The sequence below is a fragment of the Scyliorhinus torazame genome, chromosome 13 (genome assembly GCF_047496885.1).
Source record: "Scyliorhinus torazame isolate Kashiwa2021f chromosome 13, sScyTor2.1, whole genome shotgun sequence".
NCBI classification, from domain to species: domain Eukaryota; kingdom Metazoa; phylum Chordata; class Chondrichthyes; order Carcharhiniformes; family Scyliorhinidae; genus Scyliorhinus; species Scyliorhinus torazame.
In genome coordinates this window covers 180066163-180086636 of record NC_092719.1, presented here as the reverse complement: position 1 = coordinate 180086636, position 20474 = coordinate 180066163, and the positions used below count along the sequence as shown (strand labels likewise).

At 41.7% G+C, this 20474-nt stretch overlaps 1 protein-coding gene across 2 annotated transcripts in view; it reads right to left on the bottom strand.

Moving 5' to 3' along the window:
* LOC140388402 (serine/threonine-protein kinase WNK2-like) overlaps positions 1–20474 on the bottom strand; it is a 282238-nt gene that overhangs the window by 40177 nt on the left and 221587 nt on the right. For both annotated transcript variants that reach the window (XM_072472511.1, XM_072472512.1), the window contains 5 exons: positions 15417–15513; positions 12632–12729; positions 6776–7431; positions 6202–6416; positions 5693–5887 (listed from right to left, as the gene is read on the bottom strand). In XM_072472511.1, the coding sequence (XP_072328612.1) occupies positions 5693–5887; positions 6202–6416; positions 6776–7431; positions 12632–12729; positions 15417–15513 (1261 nt within the window). The remainder of the gene's footprint in view (positions 1–5692; positions 5888–6201; positions 6417–6775; positions 7432–12631; positions 12730–15416; positions 15514–20474) is intronic.

Here is a 20474-nt window from a genome sequence, read left to right as displayed (position 1 = left end):
GATATTGGAATTTAAAAAAAAATAAGCACTCCTGTTTTGGAACGGAAATGAGTAGTAATTTAATAGTTTCTGTATAAGGCATCAACAGAAATAGTTTTCTTGTATTTCTGATTGTAGTGCTTTGCTGTTAATTGTCCAAGCATTATATGCCTTTATTAGCAAGGCTGAATAGGCAGCATGAACAGCTAGGGTGAATGTTGTGTATACTGTGTACAGGCAGCAGTAAATCAAAGTCTAATTCTTCCCTCATCATTTGTCACATTGTTTTTTGTTACGCTTTCTGAAAAATGCTCAAGGCGAGTTGCGTTCATAGTTTTTGATGAGTAAAAATACTGTGTGGAAAAGGGCATCAATGCAAGATCTGCAAGTTCTTGTACAAAAAGAGCATAAGGCATAGGAGCAGAATTAGGCTACTCAGCCCATCGATCAGTCATGGCTGATATTTTTCTCATACCCTTTCTCCTGCCTTCTCACCAAAACCCCTGATCCCCTTATTGATCAAAAACCTATCTATCTCTGTCTTAAAGACATTCAGTAATTTGGCCTCCACAGCCTTCTGTGGCAAAGAGTTCCACAGATTCACCACCCTCTGGCTGAAGAACTTCCACCTCATCTCGGTTTTAAAGGATTGTCCCTTTAGTCTGAGATTGTGTCCTCTGCTTCTAGTTTTTCCCCATAAGTGGAAACATCCTCACCATGTCCACTCTATTCAGGCCTCGCAGTATCTTGTAAATTTCAATAAGATCCCCCCTCATCCTTCTAAACTCCAACAAGTACAGACCCAGAGTACTCAATCGTTCCTTATACGACACGCTCTTCATTCCAAGGATCATTCTTGTGAACCTCCTCTGGACCCTTTCACAGGCCAGCACATCTTTCCATAGATACGGAATCCAAAACTGCTCACAATACTCGAAATGGGGTCTGACCGGAGTCTTATATAGCCTCAGAACTACATCCCTGGTCTTATATTCTAGCCCTCTCGCCAGGAATGTTAACATTGCATTTGCCCTCTAACTGCTGACTGATCCTGCACGTTAACCTTAAGAGAATCGTGAACAAGGACTCCCAAGTTCCTTTGTGCTTCCGCTTTCCCAAGCATCTCCCCATTTAGAAAATAGTCTAAGCCTCCATTTCTCCTTCCAAAGTGCATAACCTCACACTTTTCTACATTGTATTCCATCTGCCACTTCTTTGCCCACTCTCTTAACCTGTCCAAGTCCTTCTGCAGCCCGCCTGCTTCCTCAATACTACCTGCCCCTCTACAGATCTTTGTATCAGCTGCAAACTTAGCAACAGTGCATTCAGTTCCTTCTTCCAGATCATTAATGTATACAGTTCCTTCTTCCAGATCATTAATGTATACAGTTCCTTCTTCCAGATCATTAATGTATATTGTGAAAAGTTGCGGTCCCAGCACCGACCCCTGAGGCGCACCATTAGTCACCAGCTGCCATCCTGAAAAAGACCCCTTTATCCCCACTCTCTTTCTTCTGCCAGTCAGCCAATCCTCTATCCATGCCAGGATCTTACCTTTAACACCATGGGCTCTTAAACTTATTTAAATCTCCTATGTGGCACCTTGTCAAAGGCCTTCTGGAAATCTAAATAAATCACGTCCACTGGTTCTCCTCTGTCTAACGCTCTTGTTATATCCTCAAAGAACTCTAACAAATTTGTCAGACATGACCTCCCCTTCAGGAAGCCGTGCTGACTCAGTCCTATTTTATCATGCACTTCCAAGTACTCCGCGATCTCATCTTTATACAATGTATGTATATTGCATCTACAGAAGTGTAAAACATACATTTTAATACTAGAGCAGATTAATATTCTAATCACTAGTTTAAAATTCAATAAAATTAAATATTGAACATCTCCCCTGCTGCATTCATGGACAGCTCTATGCCAGAGAAAATTAAATTTTCTTGACTGAGACTCACTCAGAAGTTTCTTTCGTTTTCCATATCTGATGGATGGAAGAGAGACTGGCCACGACTACATGTGATTCAAGCAGATTAGTTGCTAGAATGATCAAGAAACAGGGTGGCATCATTGGGACTAACCATGAGCTGAACGGTCTCATTTTCGCCTTATAAAATCACCATGAAGGCTAGGATTAAAAAGTGTTGCATGAAGTAAATTCTGAGCAGGAAAGACTCTAACTCTCCCTTTATTTGAAACACCAGGTGTTTCTAATCGTAAAATTCACAAATCAACAACACACCCTTGGAAATAGGGTTGCAGGGGAATTAGTATGTAGGGTGTGAACTTGCCAACATCTTCTTAGACAGTTTAGGCCTGAATCAGGCAGGATACACTCTAATCTATGCAAATCTGAGTCCCATGGCATCAGTAGGACTCCAATGCCATTTTAATGGACAACTAGACAGAACATGTGTTGTGGATATTATGATGAGAAAAACTTGGCAGTACTGTAAAAATGCCAAATTCTTTCTTGGGACAAAGAACAACATTGACTGCAGTCACTCAGGCTGTCCTCCATTTCCAAATGCAAATCATGACCTGCCTTCCTCCAGGCAAGTCGGGATGACATTGTGCCAGAGTTAGCAAGCTACATTGGAACAGCCATTTGTAATGTGCAGCTTGCCACTGTTGAAACGACTGGATGGCTGGCTGGCGCGCACAGCTGCTCGGCCTTCTAATTGTTATCTATTCCATTAAATGGAAGATAATGTTAAGAAGAAACTTCTCGGGATTGATGCACATGAAGAGGAACATGCAAAATATCTCAGCTGATCCACCCAAAAAGACCCTTCAATTTCCTTCCAATGGTAGAAACCAGTTGTTTCCCCAACGACACGAGGTTCTTTATCTGGAAACCCGTTTCATGCGATGATCATTTGATGTTGAGGACTTCCTGTCATGAGCCACAATTTTCCGTTTTATAATTAACTATAGACCATGGCTGAGGAACATCACTACAGACCAAGCTGGCTGACTTCTAAAGGACATAGCTGCAATACTGGATCTGCAGCAGGTGATGAAGAAACCAACAAAAGGGAAAAACATACTTGACCCCATTCTCATCAACCCACCTGCCACAGATGTATCTGTCCACAGTAGTCCTTGTGGAGATGAAGTCCCATCTTCACATTGAGAACGGTGTGCAGCACTATCATTGTGCTAAATAGAATAGGTTCAAAACAGATCTAGCAATTCAAGACTGGGCATCCACAAGGCACTGGTTCAATGAGGTGTGTAGGAGAGCATGCCGGGGAGCAGCACCAGGCATGCCTAAAAATGAGGCATCAACCTGGTGAGGCTACAACAAAGGACAACTTGCGTTCCGAACAGCATAAGCAACAAATGATAGATGGAGCTAAGCGACCCCAAAGCCAACAGATCAGGATTAAGCTCTGCAGTCCTGCCACATCTTGTCGTGAAAGGTGGTGGACTATTAAACAATTCACTGGAGGACGCGGCTCTACAAATCTCCATAACTCAGCACATTAATACAAAAGATAAAGCAGAAGCATTTGCAATCACCTTCAGCCAGGAGTGCTGAGTGGATGATCCATCTCAGCCTCAATCGGAGGTCCCCAGCATCCCAGACGCCAGTCCTCAGCCAATTTAATTCACTTCACACAATATCAAGGAAAGGCTGAAGGCACTGGGTACTGCAAAGACTATGGGCCCTGATAGTTTTTCAGCAATAGTACTGAAGAAGTGCGTTGCAGAACTCATCACGCCCCTAGCCAAGCTGTTCCAGTGCAACTACAACACTGGCGATGTGAAAAATTGCCCATGTCCTGTGCAGAAAAAGCAAGACAATTCCAATATGGCCAATCCCAACCCATCGGTCTACTCTCAAGCATCAGTAAAGTGAAGGAGCAAGTTAACAGTGCTAGCCAGTGGATGTGCTCAGCAATAATTTGCTCACACTCAGTTTGGATTCTGCCAGGGTGATTCAACTCCTGACAACATTATAGTCTTGGTCCAAACATGGACAAAAGAGCTGAACTTAAGAAATGAGGTCAAAGTGACTGCCCTGGACATCAAGGCAGCATTTGGTCGAATATGGCCTCAAGGGGCCCTAGCAAAACTGGAGTAAATGAGAATCAGGAGAGAAACTCTCCACTGGTTGTCATCATATCTAGCACAAGGGAAGATGGCTGTGGTTGTTGGGCGGTTAATCATCTCAGTTCCAGGACATCACTGCAGGAGTTCCTTGGCTTACACCCAACCATCTTCAGTTGCTTCATCAATGACCTTCCCTCCATAAGGTCACAAGTGATGATTGCAACATGTTCAGCACCATTCGCGACTCTTCAGGTACTGAAGCAGTCAATGTCCAAATCCAGCAAAATCTGAATAATATCCAGGCTAGGGACAACAAGTGGCAAATAACATTCACACTACACAGGTGCCAGGCAATGACAATCTCCAACAAGAGAGAATCTAACCATCTTCCCTTGGCATTCAATGGTATTACCATCACTGAACCCCCTACTATCAACACTCTGGGGATTATCATTGACTTGAAACTGAACTGGACTAGCCATATAAATACCATGGCTTCAAGGGGTCAAAAGCTAGGAATCCTGTGGTGAGCAACTCACTTCTTGACTCCCCAAAGACAGTCCACCAATTTTAAGGCCATGTCAGGAACTTGATGGAATATTCTCAAATTGCCTGTTTGAGCGCAGCTCCAACAACACTCAGAAACTGTACACCATCCAGGACAAAGCAGCCTGCTTGATTGGCACCCCATCCACTAACATTAACTCCCTCCACCAGAGACACACAGTGGTAGCAGTGCGTACCATCTATAAGATGCATTGCAGGAACACACAAAGCCTCCTGCAGCACCTTCCAAAGCCAAGACCACTACCATCGACAAGGACAAGGGCAGCAGACACATGGAAAACACTTACACCTGGAAGTTCCCCTCCAAGTCACCCACCATCCTGACTTGGAAATATATCACCGTTCCTTCATTGTCGCTGGGTCAAAATCTTGGAACTCTCTCCCTAACAGCGCTGTGGGTGTATCTACACCACATGACCTGCAGCGGTTCAAGGCAGCAGCTAATGACCACCTTCTCAAGGGCAATTAGGGCTGGACATCAAATGCTGGCCTAGCCAGCGACACTCACATCCCAAGGACACATTTTTTAAAACGCTCCTTTATTATACGCATTTTTTGTTTTCTCGTTCTGAATGAATAGTGTCCTCACTGTTTATTGCTTAGTTTACCTCTCAGCCAGTTCTTTAATGGCAGGAAAGCTTGTTTCTCAAACAATTCCTTATAATTCAATTCTCTAATGTTATAGATCAATCTTCTAGCCCTTCTCTGAATTTCCTCCAAGGTATCAATGTGTTTTTTGGTTATACTGTTCAGCATTCTACTTGCTATACCAATTGTTGTTCTTCAGCACCCAAATGCATCGGGTTCAACAGTAATTGAGAATCTTAACTATTCATACTTATGTTGTCCAGTTTCTTGTGGTGTACTCTGCCATATCAAATTTTATTTGCCATTGACCTGGCAACTTATATGCGACAATGCCCCATTATATTTGCAATTGTCAAGGAAGGCTCCTGATCTAATATAAAAAGAAAGTTGGCAAAAGCTGATATTTAATTTTGCATACCCACTTTAAAATCTAACAGCTTTGTAGTCACCAAAATGTGCTCATTATGGTGCCTTGTATTTAATGAACTGTTACCTTGGCCAGCGTCTCCTTGTGCTGCACCTGATGTATCACTAATAAAGCCTGAATAGACATCATCACAGGATAAGGAGGACTTGATAGAGCAGGGCTGTTGTGTCTGCACTGCCTGGGATTGAGAAAGTTCAGGTGTTTCGCAGCTGCATGGGTCACCTTGGGCTGTAGAAATTGTGTAATTATCGGTATGAAGATCTGCAATAGGAAATAGAGCGCATTAAGTATCTGAACGACTCCACAATATTGAGAAAATTACAAAATCATCTAGATGGTTCACCATATCAAAAAATATATTAAGCTAAACTTCTGCACAAGAAAAGCCCTTTTACTCCATTTGGCAATCCATTACAGATAGCTCCTGAAGAAGGAATTAGGTTTTAGACAAGAGAAGTATTGATACCTTGTCACATTCATCAGTTCTTCGCAGAGGTTAATAGAATATTAATGTTTTTAAGTTGAAACATTTTGATTCTTGACTGATGACTGTTCAATCGAATAGGTGCACTCACTTATATTGGAGGCCGTATTCTTCAGTGACTGCACTAATGGATTCAGTAGCTTGCAAGCTTTTAGTTTGTTCTTGCTGGCTCTCCTTCGTCTGCCTGTAGGTGGCACAGCTTGCAAGAATCCTAAAGCTGTTGGTAAAGACTTCCCTAAACGTCGGTATAATTCCTCTATTTCATGCCTTTGATGAACTTGAAGTTCTGAGATCTCTTTCATGTGTCTAGGAGAGGGGAATTAAAATTTATCATATTTTAAACTTTATAACACAAAATCGCTTGAATTATTGCTATGTTGGTTAACTATAAAGAAGGTTTTGTTAATTGAGTGTTTAATTGCATAAATCAATGCAGACTGAAAATAAATTAATTGTACACGTGCAGATTAACCTGCAGAAGTTGACGAGTGCATCAATTTCCCACATCATTACAGCATGTTAATTTATTCTTTATGCATCACGAATATAACTTTTTTCTATTTTTTGTATTAATTGACTAATGTGTTATTTTCAAAATAATATACAGTCTAATAATTTATCAAAGTAGACAATGTATACTTGAACCCAAATATGAACAAACACACTTTTCTCGCAGTGTCTGTAGTTCTTTTTTCATGTCAGCTTCTTCAAATTCAGAGTCATTGTCACTGCTCATATAAGATGACTGGGAAGGAGATGCAGAATTAATAGTTATGCTTGGAGGAGCTGCTGATTGGCCATGTGCAAATTCAGTATTCTGCCCACCAGTTTTCAACAATGTAGTTGACTTCCTTGGTAAAGGAAACTCTCCAGTTGTGCTCATCTGATTGCAAATAACTGATGTTTGAATAATGTTCCGTTCTGCATTGAATGATTCGTCAGAGTCCGAAGATGGATGACTGCAAAGCATAACTTCCACAGGAACAGAGGTTTGAGTTCGAGTAACCAAAGGCTTTAAATCAGGGCTTGGAGGCAATTCATTTGTATAAAGCTCAGGAGGTGCAGAATATCTGTTGCGACACGGATATTTTAAAGTCACTTCATCTTTTGTACTGATAACTGAAAATCTGCCAATAGTGTTGATTCTTGTAATGGACAGCAACTTATTTTCCATTTTTTCTCTCTTTGGGTCACTTTCACCATTTGCTAATGCTGGACAGGATAAATTTCCTCCAGGTGGATCTGGTGCTTCATTTGGCTTAGCTTCATATTTTGCATAATGGTCAATTTTATTAACAATGTCCTGAGATGTTGGAACAACCTGAAATAAATTAGTGAACAATCTTATTCACAAGATCAGAACCATTCTTTAGAGTGGGACTCTGACATACTAGCATGCTTTACTATAATAATGCTCGTTTCGTGCAAATTTCTGAATAAATGCAACATAGCGTGCAACACTTGCTAACCCATTTTATATATAATAATTTCCTCTTTTCCCCTATGAGCTACTCTTTTCTCCTATGAGTTACTTGTTATCAGATATTCTGTTACTTCCAGGAATACAGGCAAGTCCAAAGTTTACTTCATTTAGGCCTCACTGAATTGAGCAAGATGGTTGACAGGCACCTTTATTTGGACGATGAAGGAATTCTTTTTCTGTTGTTCTGAAATCAATCCTTCTCAGGATTAATTATGCTTTATCTCGGAGAAATAGATCTGTCAAGTGACAAATACTATAAAAATAATTAATCCTATAATATATTTTCATCAACCTTTAATAAAAGAGAAACCAGTGCATTTAATATTTTTATCTGTTAAAGGTCTGTCCATTCTCTCTTCAGTAATTCTCTTCCAAGCAGCTGGAAATCAACATCTGTAATTTTTCATTTGTTTTTGATGTGACTATATATTGCACTGATCATCTGGAAAAATATATGTGAGTCAGATGTCCATCTGCACAGCTGATCAGTGAACACAAAACTCTGCAATCACCCATTTTTAAAACAGCATGGACAATCAAAACAAAATATTGATTGATTTCCTACACGGGAACAAAACCAGTTACAGGTTATCTGAAAAGGGGAAGGAGCGCGAGGGAAGGACAGGGAAGAGAGAAAGCGAGAGGATGAGTGTGCAAGCATATGCATGTGTGTATGTGAGACAAGGGTTGATTGAGGAGAGCACATAAGCACGATGTCAGTGGGAAGATGGGTGGAACAGAGGGTGTGGGGTACAGTGGTTGGTGAAGATAGGTGCTATGGTTTAAGGGAAACTGGTGAATGTATTGTACATGGATTTCCAGAAGTATTTGATAAGGTACTACAGCAAGGTTACTGCGGAAAATAAAAGCTCATGGTGTAGGGGAATACCATATTGACATAGATAGATTGGCTAGCTAACAGGAAACAGAGTAGACATAAACTGGTATTTTTCTGATTGGCAGGGTGTGCCACAGGGATCAGTGCTGTGGCATCAACTTTTTTACAATTTATTTAACTGACTTGGATGAAAGGGCTGAAGGTATGGTTGCTAAATTTGCTGATGTCACAAAGATAGGTCAGAAAGTAAGTTGTGAAGAGGACATAAGGAGGCTACAAAAGGATATAGAGAGACTAACTGAATGGGCAAAGATCTGGCAAATGAAGTATAAAGTGAAATTGTAATTTCCTGTTTTGTCAGGAAGAATAAAAAAAATATCTAAATGGTGAGAGATTGCACAACTCTGAGATTCAGAGGGAACCTAGGTGTCCCAGTGCATTAATCACAGGTACAGCAAGTAAATAATTAGGAAAGCTAATAAAATGTTGTTTACTGCAAGGGGAATGAAACATAAAGTAGAGAGGTTGTGCCTCGGTTGGACAGGACACTGATGAGATCTATTCTGGAGTACTATGTACAGTATTAATCTGCTTATTTGAGGATGGATGTAAATGTGTTAGCAGTTCAGAAAAGGTTGACAAGACAAATGCCAGGAATGGGCATGTTGCCTTTTGAGGAAAAGTTGGACAAGTTATGCTTGTGTTCTCTGGAGATTAAAAGAGTATGAGGTGACTTAATTGAAAAATACAAGATCTTGAGGGGTCATGACAGGGCGGGTGTGGAGAAGATGTTTCCTCCTTATGGGAGGATCTAGAATTAGGGGTCACTGATTAAAATAATCAGTCACCCAATTAAGAGAGAGATGAGGAGAATTATTTCTCTTGAGGGCAGTCTTTGGAACTCTCTTCTTCAAGAGGCAGTGGAAGCAGAGCCTTTGAATATTTTTAAGGCAGAGGTAGATAGATTCTTGATAAACAGGTGGGTGAAAGATTATCATGGGTGGGTGGGACGTTACAATCAGATTAGCCATGATCTTACTGAATGGCAGAGTGGGGTTAAGGAACTGAGTGACCTATTCCTTCTTCCAATTCACATGTTCATACGACTACTGGAAGTGGCGATGACAAGTGGCATCCAACACCAATGGGCAAGGGGCTGTACAGGAGAGAACAGCAAAGTGCAGAAATGGAGCTTCATAGTTAGAGGAACAGACAGAGATTTCTGTAACCATCATTAAAAGTGCTGCAAGATGTGCTGATCGCTGGTGTCAGTGTAAAGGACATCATGGAGAGGGTGTAGAATATTCTGCACAGGGAGGGAAGTGAGCCAGAGGTTAAGGTGCACTTTGGTACAAACAATACAAAGATGGCTGCTATTGAACTTCAACAATCAGATATTCAGGAGCTAGGGAGAAAGCTACAAAGTAGGAAATGGAGGGTAGAAAACGCTAGCTTACTCCAAGTGTCATGTCCTAGCCAGAGTAGAAATAGGAAGATAGGGAGGATCAATATGTAGCTTGAAGCATAATGCAGTAGGGTGGGCATCAGATTCTCTGGCACTGGAATCAGTTTTGGGACAGAAGGCACCTATTCAAAATGGGACATGTTGCACCTCAACAGGGCTGGGACCAAAATTCTTGCAGGGATGCTTATCAGTGTGCTTTAGCGTTTAAACTAACTTGGCAGGGGGATGGGCACCAGCATACAGAAGCAGAAAAGAGGAAGACATTGCATAAAGTGACTGTTTTGGACAGGACTAGATAAGTAAGGAACACGATATTAGATAGGACTGGACTAAGGAAGTCTGCACCAAATGCAAAAACAGGATTACAATGCATGTACATAAACACACAATGTGGTGAATAAGATTGGTGAGCAACAAGCGCCAATAGCAGTGTAGGAATATGGTGTCGAGGCAATAATGGAAATGTGAAAAATGGTGAGGCTTGGACACTCAATATGGCAGGATACAAAGTGCTCAAAAAGATAGAGATGGAAGCAGGCAGCACGGTGGCGCAGTGGCTAGCATGGCACCGAGGATCCGGGTTTGATCCCGGCTTCTGGTCACTGACCATGTGGACCTTGCACATTCTCCCAGTCTCTGCGTGGGTCTCACCCCAATAACCTGAAAAGATGTGCAGGGTAGGTAGATTGGCCACGCGAAATTGCCCCTTAATTGGAAAAAAAAATTGTGTAATCTAAATTTATTTTAAGAAAGAGAAGATGGAAGAAAAGAGAGAAGAGTAGCAATAATGATTAGGAAAAACATTTGGGCATTGGAGTGGAATTTCCTTCAGGGAGCAAGGACAGAGTCCATTTGGTTCAGAGTTGAGAATCAGAAAAAGTATTATGGGTAGACAACAGACAGACCATTAATCCCATTACGTGACTATATATGAATTAGGGAATACAGATTTAAGATTTTGGCAAGAGATCATAAGACCATAAGACATAGGAGCGGAAGTAAGGCCATTCAGCCCATCGAGTCCACTCCACCATTCAATCATGGCTGATTTCAACTCCATTTACCCGCTCTCTCTCCATAGCCCTTAATTCCTCGAGAAATCAAGAATTTATCAACTTCTGTCTTAAAGACACTCAACGTCCCGGCCTCCACCGCCCTCTGTGGCAATGAATTCCACAGACCCACCACTCTCTGGCTGAAGAAATTTCTCATCTCTGTTCTAAAGTGACTCCCTTTTATTCTAAGGCTGTGCCCCCGGGTCCTAGTCTCCCCTGCTAATGGAAACAACTTCCCAACATCCACCCTATCTAAGCCATTCATTATCTTGTAAGTTTCTATTAGATCTCCCCTCAACCTCCTAAACTCCAATGAATATAATCCCAGGATCCTCAGACGTTCATCGTATGTTAGGCCTACCATTCCTGGGATCATCCGTGTGAATCTCCGCTGGACCCGCTCCAGCGCCAGTATATACTTCCTGAGGTGTGGGGTCCAAAATTGCTCACAGTATTCTAAATGGGGCCTAACTAATGCTTTATAAAGCTTCAAAAGTACTTTTATATTCCAAGCCTCTTGAGATGAATGACAACATTGCATTTGCTTTCTTAATTACGGACTCAACCTGCAAGTTTACCTTTAGAGAATCCTGGACTAGGACTCCCAAGTCCTTTTGCACTTTAGCATTATGAATTTTGTCACCGTTTAGAAAATAGTCCATGCCTCTATTCTTTTGTCCAAAGTGCAAGACCTCGCACTTGCCGAAGAATGTGAGAAATGGTTTTTTTTTAAAAAATGCAGCGAGTGGCGATGAGTGGAGTTCAACTGCTCACAAAGAGTGGTGGAGGTGGAATCAATGATTTTAAAAGGAAATTGGATGGACACGTGGAAGGAAATACATTTTCAGGGCTACAAGACAGAGCAGAGGAGTAGGATTTACTGGATTGCTGCATAGGCTGTTAGCATAGACCTAATGGTCGAATGGGGGATTGAATGGCCTCATTTTGTGATCATGTGTTAAATTTTCATGTTTTGGATAGTGATTTCTACCTCTTCGTATATGGATTATCCTAAATTTTTTCATACTAAATTGCACACCCTCTGGCAGCCCAATTGATCTGGAGTCTCTTTAGATTTTACTCATCACCGACATTGCTTCAGGTCAAGCAAATAAACAATCATACACAAATTAATTGATGTTAATGATCTTCATTTTTCACTGGCACCTCAGCACAAACTGGATACAACACATAGATCATATGCATTTCATAAGATATTTGTTCTAATTAAATGCTTCCAGTTGCATTTTGTTGGAGCAGAAATTATAGAACACCAATCATTGTGCACTTGTGTCACTGTTCACAAAGTGAAACTGTCATATGTGCCCATTCAATTATGAACGACAAATTTGACAACAAATTAATAGGTTTTATTAAATAGCTCAAGAGGATTCAGGGAGAAAAAATAATGTAGCAACTGCTACAAATGAAAAAACAAAAATGCAAGTGGTCTGAATCAACTACACAAATACATACATATGGGATCTCGATTCGAATAGGATCTGAAATTACATATATTTGCCGCAGTGAAAATGTTAGTCTAAGCATCCTATCTCAAAATCAAGTTCAACAAAAAGAAAAATATGAACCAGAATCAAAATTACAATTAATACAAAAATATACAGAATATTTTTTTGTGCAGTAGCTCTTGACTCTTTTTGGCAACATTTTGAGACATACCTGAAACCGGTCTATTGCAAGAGGAAGACGATCCACTGTAGATGACATAACAATCACTGTATCAGATGATCGTGCCCCACGGATGTCAGCAATGGAAACTGAAGTTTAATAATAGAATAATTAGGTTTCCGGTGCACTCAATATGCCAAAATTACGAACATGTGAACAATTGAATCAGGAGCAGGAGGCCACTTGGCCCCTCAAGCTTGCTCTGCCATTCAATTACATCATGGCTGATCAGATTGTGGCGTGGCGGACGGGTATGGTGAGGCGAGGCAGACAGCTGAAGTTGGGTAGGGGGTGAAACGGGTGCACATGGGTGAAGGGAAACAGGCGGGTGTAGGGGGAAGAGAGAGAAACGGACGAATGTGGGGAGGGGGTGAAGAGAAACAGGCGAGTGGGCAGGAGGAAAGAGAAATGGGCGGAGAGGAAAGAAAGAGATGGGCGGGCAGTGGAAGAGGAGGAGGAGGAGAGAGAGACACAGGAGGACCAAGGGGAGGGGGCGGGGGGAAAGAGAGAGACGGGTGGACGGGGGGGGGGTTGGGGGAGAAGAGTGAGACAGCCAGAAGGGTGAGAGAGAGAGAGAGAGACTGGTAAGCGGGACGGGGTGAAGGGAGAGACAGGCGGGCGAGAGGAATGGGGCGCGAGAGGATCGGGGGTGCTTGGCGAGAGGAACGGGGGAGGGACGAGAGGAACGGGGCATGGGGGGTGGTGAAAGGAACAGGAGCATGGGGGGGGGGGACGGGGGGGGACAAGTGTGCAGATGGGGTTTTGGTAGTTGTGGCAGCAGTCCGGTCTGCTCATTTTAATGGGGGGAGGTGGCATTAATGAAGGCCCCAAATCTTCAGCGCAGAGTCCAAAACACTCGCCTAGTGTCCCAGGCAGCAGAGAAATTGCCCATTGAATGTTTAACCTTTCTGGGCAATTAGCATGTAGATCCTTACATCAGGACTGCCACAGGGACCTGATGCACATCTTCCATTTTACATGTGGTGACACCCTTAGCATCCAAAAATTAACGTCTTCAATATACTAGATGGGATAGTATTACAGCCCTATGGGTAAAGAATTCCAATGATTCATAACCCTCCAAGTAGTTTCTCATCTCAGTGCTAAGTGCTCTTAAGCAGAGATACTGAATCCTAGTTCCAAGCTCTCCAGACATATGAAACAATCTTTCAGCATCTACCTAATCAAGCCCTCCGAGAATTCTATGGTTCAATGAGGTCAGCTCTCATAAGCAGCAGAGCTACAGGTCTATTCTATTTCATCTCTCCAAAACAAGTATATCCTTCCTTATGTAAGGCAAACAAACCGTGCACAGTACTCCATGTGTGGTCTCACCAGACCCCGATATAACTGCAAAAAGACCTCTTTACTCCTGTAGTCCCTTCACAATTATGGCTAATATAACACTTGCTATCCTGATTACCTGCCTGTTAATTTTCAGTGATTCATATACAAGGACACCTAAATTAGAGTACAAATATTTACTTGTCTCTCATCTTTTAAAAAAGATTCTGCTTTTCAACTCCTCCGATCGAATTACATATTTTCAGATTTCTTCACATTATGCTCCATCTACCACATTCTTCCCTGATCACTTAATCTGTCTATATATCCCATTGCAACCATTTTGCTTCTTCCTCACAGATTACCTTCCCAGATAACTTTTGTGTCCTTAGTATATTGGATACATATTTAACCAATGAGAGAATGCATTTTAAAGATCACCTGCTTCCATTTTCATATAACAAGAATTGTTACGGCGCAGGAAGCGGCCATTTGTCTGCACTATCAAACACATCTATGCTTATCTCAGCCCTTCTGCTGTTCAGATCCTCAGCCACACCATTGTTACCTCTGTCTTGATTATTCTAATCCTCTCCTGGCAAACCTCCGGTCCTTCACCTACTGCAGACCTCAGCTCATTGAAAACTCTGCTGCCTTTATCTGTCACTGTCCTGCATCTTCTCCTGCCCTCCTTTGCTAAAAGCTCCCCAAATTTCAAATTAAACATCTTATCCTTGTGTTTAAATGTCCTTTTGATATTGCCGTTCACAATCTCCAGAGCCTCCTCAATTTGCATTAAATCATACCTTGCCCTCCCCACTCCTCCGCCAAACTCTCCATTACTCTGACTCCAGCCCCTGATTCCCTCCTCAGCTTATCCAACCATTAAAGGCTGTACTTTGCTCCCACTGTCTGGAATATCCATTTTTCTTTCCTTCTTTAGCATCCTCCTGAAAACCTTTCCTTTCACTTAATGCTTTTGATCACCCCTGCTAATTGCTCCATCTTTGGTTTGACGTCAGCTTTTGCCTCACCACTAAACAAAGCACTTTGGCACATTTCCATTAATAAAATAATGGAATAATAACCTAATCTTTTGGACACTAAGGGGCAATTCAGCATGGCCAATCCACCCAACCCGCACGTCTTTGGACTGTGGGAGAAAAACGAAGCACCCGGAGGAAACCCACGCAGACATGGGGAGAAAGTCCAAACTCCACACTGAAAGCCCTGATGTCCTGTCATCTACTTGAAATGCAAGTTTATTACTGCCTACATCTCAGGTTATATCTGATATATTTTAAACACACGGCTGAAATAGATTTAGTATTAATCCAGGAACATTACAGGACAGTACTTTAGACCATGCATCCAACTTAAAATGCATCAAAAGTGCTGCTCCAAGACTTAATTTGCTTTGTGATCCATTTAATTATTTTCAAGATTAAATATTTTTTTTGTTTGAATATAAGAGACACTTCAGTTAACACACCTTGACTGTTTATAATCGATGTTCCGGCAGACAATGTGGTTGTGTGTGGTTGTATGTAGCTTTGAATACACTCTTTTACTTCTAGCTTTTGACACTGCTGAACAGGAAACAAAAATGTACAGATAACACAAGTTGGTAGATCAACGTTTAATTACCAAAAACAATTAAGAAAAAAAAAATCTTTCAACTGAATGTTTACTTAGAACAAAAGATAATTGACTCGAGTCATTCCAAAGCCATTCTATTTGCCTTTTCTGCACTTCATGTGTTCACTGATTCTTCCAGATATATTCCTATACGTATTCCCTAAATCTTTCCTCCACCCAAAGTGTGTTGCCTTCCATGTCACTATTTTGGGGAATACATGTCAATAGCAGCAGCAGCCAGATACCAGAAGACTTGCAGTCACTATTAATTAACATAACCATGTAAATTTCCCTCGTCTTTTTGGATAATCCATTGGTTTTATTCACGTGAAATAGGGTTTTCCTTTTGATGCTCTTGTCAGCATTTAACTCTCAAACTCCATCAAAATGGATTAATGAGGCAGTTCATTGTATGTTGTAAGACCTTGCTGGCTGCAAGTTGGCAGTCAGGTTTGTCTACAAAATATGTAATTCGGTCAGAGGAATTGAAAAGCAAAATCATTTTATTTTGCACTTTGAAGTCCTGGGAGTTGGAAGGTGATTTGCAAGCCTTTTTTCCCTTCCATCCATTGCATTTCACCACAATTAACATCTGAAATCAGGTTTTTTATTTTATGTCACTGCCAACATCAGGTTTGTGTAATAGCAGCGGAGAAGGATTTACATTAGCATAATGGCAAATTACAAAAATAAACGAACAAGGAACCTTCATGTTATTCATGGTCTTGACAAGGGAGAATACAAAGAGACTTTTATGTGCCTGCTTGTTTTGCTCAGTAATAGGGTCTATAGTCTAGGTGATCACAGAATCCCGACAGTACATTTGGCCCATCGGGTCTGCACCGACCCTCTGACAGAGCACCCCACCCAGGGTCAGCCCTCCACCCTATCTCGGAAACCCCACCTAATCCTTTGGACACTAAGGGGCAATTTAGCATGGCCAATCCACCCAACCCGCACGTCTTTGGACTGTGGGAGAAAAACGAAGCACCCGGAGGAAACCCACGCAGACATGGGGAGAAAGTCCAAACTCCACACTGAAAGCCCTGATGTCCTGTCATCTACAGATTTGGGAACACAATTATAGAAAGTATATAAAAGCCATGGAAAAGGCGTCATCAGTTATTAAGAGATTTGAGAAGATGGGCCTTCACTCGTGTTAAGATTAAGGGGTGGGGGGAATTCATAAGGGAGCACAATGCTAAAATTAGAGCTAGACTATTCAGAGTGAAATTAGAAAGTGCTTTCCCCACACACAATGGTGGAAATGCACAATTCTTTCCTCCAAAATGTTGTAATGTTAGGAGAATTGGAATTTACAAAACTAATTTGACATTTATCAGGCAGGAGAGACTTTCATTTATATAGCACTTTTCATGACCTCGAAACATTCAAAACTGGTGTACAGTCAATGAAGTACCTTGAAAGTGGCAACTCGTTTGTAATGCAAGTAACAGTAACAAGAGGTGGGGATCAAAGATGGAAATTAGATTGAGATCAGCCATGACCAAATTGAATAGCATCATACAATTCAATTCAGGCTTGGGTCACTTCTGTGTAGAGTTTGTACATTCTGTGTCTGCGTGGGTTTCCTCCGGGTGCTCCGGTTTCCTCCCACAGTCTTAAGACGTACGCATTAGGTGGATTGGCCATGCTAAATTGCCCCTTAGTGTCCAGGGATGTGAAAGTTAGGTTGTGGGATTACAAGGGAAGGGAGGGGCCGTTGGGTGAGTGGATATGGGTAGAGAGCTCATTCAAAGGGTCGGTGCAGATTCGATGGGCCGAATGGCCTCATTCTGCAACGTAGGGATTCTATGATTCATATGCTTGAAGGGCTGAATTACCTACTCCTATTCCATTGTTCCTATAATGGATCTCTTTTCAAAATTAGAATGTTTTATATGGTAAAGAGTGACAGATTGTTTAGAGTCATTAGAAAGATGGTAGCATAACCGCAAAATTACACGGTTAACACAGAATTAGTAAGGAGGTTAGATTTTTAAAAATCTTGACAGAGGGTGGTTGGAATGTTGAATTTTCTGCCACAAATTATAGTTGAAGGAGATTGCATAAATTATGAAAGGAATTAAGACAATTGCTTGCAAAATAGGAATATTAAGATGTGTGGAGTGAAGAGTTAGACAAAACCCAAATGACCGGTGTGAAAAATAATTCACCAGCACAAACCTGGTAGGCCAAATAGCCTCTGGTATGCCATTCAGTGGGGCTAGATGGCTAGATGTTACATTCAAATAATGGTACTGCTAATACTGTTACTCTATTTAAATAGATTCACTGCTGCATCACAGCACCGGGACCTGTGTTCAATTCAGGCCTTGGGTGACTGACTTCTGTGATGTTTGCACTTTCTCCACGACTCTTTCCTTCCACAGTCCAAGATGTGCAGGTTAGGTGGGGTTACTGGGTTCAGGCGGGGCAGTGGGCCTAGGTCAGGAGCTCTTTCGGAGGGTTGGTGCAGACTCAATGAGCCAAATTGCCCCTTTCTGCACTGTAGGAATTCTTGGTTCTAGTTCTATGGTTATATGTAGCAACTTCGTGCTGGATTCTTCGGCCACGCCCACCGCTAGATCACTATGGAGAGGACGGGGACCATGGAAAGGTCTGTTGACCTCGGCCGGGAATTTCCGGTTGCCAGGCGGGCGTGGCCAAAGAATCGTGCCCTTGAAGTGAGCAGCAAATGCATGGGTAAAGATCAAAAACCAAACATTGCTACTAAAGGTTAACCAATCCACCATTAGATTTGCAAGGACAACATCTTGCTGTCCACCTTACCACTGACATGCAAGGAATGTCACAAAGTTGCTGTTTGCATGGTAGATATGAACTAAACTTGCCACATCTTCTTCACCAGCACTGAAAATTAACTATTATAAGTGTGAAGTCCCATTGCTTTCTGGTTAGATTGTTATTGGAGATTTTTTTTTAAATGATAAATTTGATTTTTTTTTTAATTAAAAAACTTTTCATTTCTATATTTCCCCCTCACTCGTCTTTCCTTCCTTCTCGCTATTCCCTTTCTGTATCTGATTTGACATTAAATTCTCACTTCCTTCTCAATCCTTCCAGTGTGCAATTTCTCAGTGCCTCATTCTGATTGTTTAAAGTTGTTTGCCCTGTTCATTCAGCTCCCAAATGCTCAATTCTGTTTTTGGTTTTGGGTTTATCTGGTCTATGCCAAGATAAAAACATAAAATGCAGGAAATGCACAGCAGGCCAGGTAGCATCTGTGGAGAGATAAACAGAGTTAATCAGGTCAAGGTTCTGATGAAAGGTCATTTTGATCTGAAAAGTTAACTGTTATTCTCGCCACAATGTTGTAATTTGTTTTTAATTTCAAATTTCCCATCTGCAGTATTCTATTTTTCGATTTAGTTTATGCTAAGCTTGTGGTATGATCAGTCACATGGTCTGATGCTGCAGGCACCCCACAGTCAAACATTTCTAGGCACAGGCTTTTAACAAATTGTGTTTTTAAGTATACAAAGAACAGTACAGGACCAGGCCCTTCAGCACTCCAAGCCTACGTCGATCATGATGCCTGACTAAACTATCCCTGCACTTCCAGGGACCGTATCCCTCTATTTCCATACTATTCATGTATTTGATCAAGATGCCTCTTAAACATCGCTATCGAATCTGCTTCCACCACTTCCCCCGGCAGCGCGTTCCAGGCACACACCACCGACGTAAAAAATCTGCCTCTCATCTCCTCTAAACTTTCCCCCTCTCAACTTAAAACTATGTCCCCATGTAATTGATTTTTCTACCCTGGGAAAACGCATCTGACTATTAACTCTGTCCATCCTCTCAATTTTGTATGCCTCCATCAGGTCGCCCCTCAACCTCTGCCATTCCAGTGAAAACAATTGGGGTTTATCCAATCTCTCCTCCTAGCTAATACCCTCCAGACCAGTCAACATCCTGGTAAACCTCTTCTGTACCCTCTCCAAAGCATCCACATCCTTCTGGTAGTGTGGCGACCAGAATTGTATGCAATATTCCAAATGTGACCCAAGGTTCTGTACAGCTGCAACATGACTTGCACATTTTTATACTCAATGCCCCAGACTGACGAAGGCAAGCATGCCATATGCTTTACCTTATCCACCTGGGTTGCCACTTTCAGTGATTGTGGACCTATATGCCAATATCTCTCTGCCTGTCAATACTTCTAATAGTTCTGTCATTTTCTATAATTCCCACTGTATTAGATCTTCCAAAATGCATTCTCACATTTGTCTGGATTAAACTCCATCTGTCATTTCTCAGCCCAAGTCTCCAACGGATCTATATCCTGCTATATCCTCTGACAATCCTCTTCAGTATCTGCAACTCCACCAATCTTTGTGTTGTCCGCAAACTTACGAATCAGATCAGCTACATTTTCCTCCAAATCAGTTATAAATACTGCGAACAACAAATGTCCCAGCACTGATTCCAGCAGAACACCACTAATCATAGCCTTCCATTCAGAAAAGCACTTTTAAAAAAAAAAAAAGCATTTTATTAGGGTATTTGTAGTTTTATAATAAAGAAAAGCACTCTTCGACCTATATTCCCTCTATCTTCTATAACCGAGCCAGTTCTGTATCCCATCTTGCCATAGGAATAATAAGACCATTAGACATAAGAGCAGAATTAGGCCACTAGGCCCATCGAGTCAGCTCTGCTGTTCAATCAAGGCTGATATTTTTCTCATCCCCATTCTCCTGCCTTCTCCCCATAACCCCCAATACCCTTATTAATCAAGAATCTATCTATCCCTGTCTTAAAGATGTTCAGATGGCGTCCACAGCCTTCTGCAGCAAAGAGTTCCACAGACTCACCACCCTCTGGCAGAAGAAATTCCTCCTCATCTCTATTTTAAAGGAGCATCCCTTTAGTCTGAGAT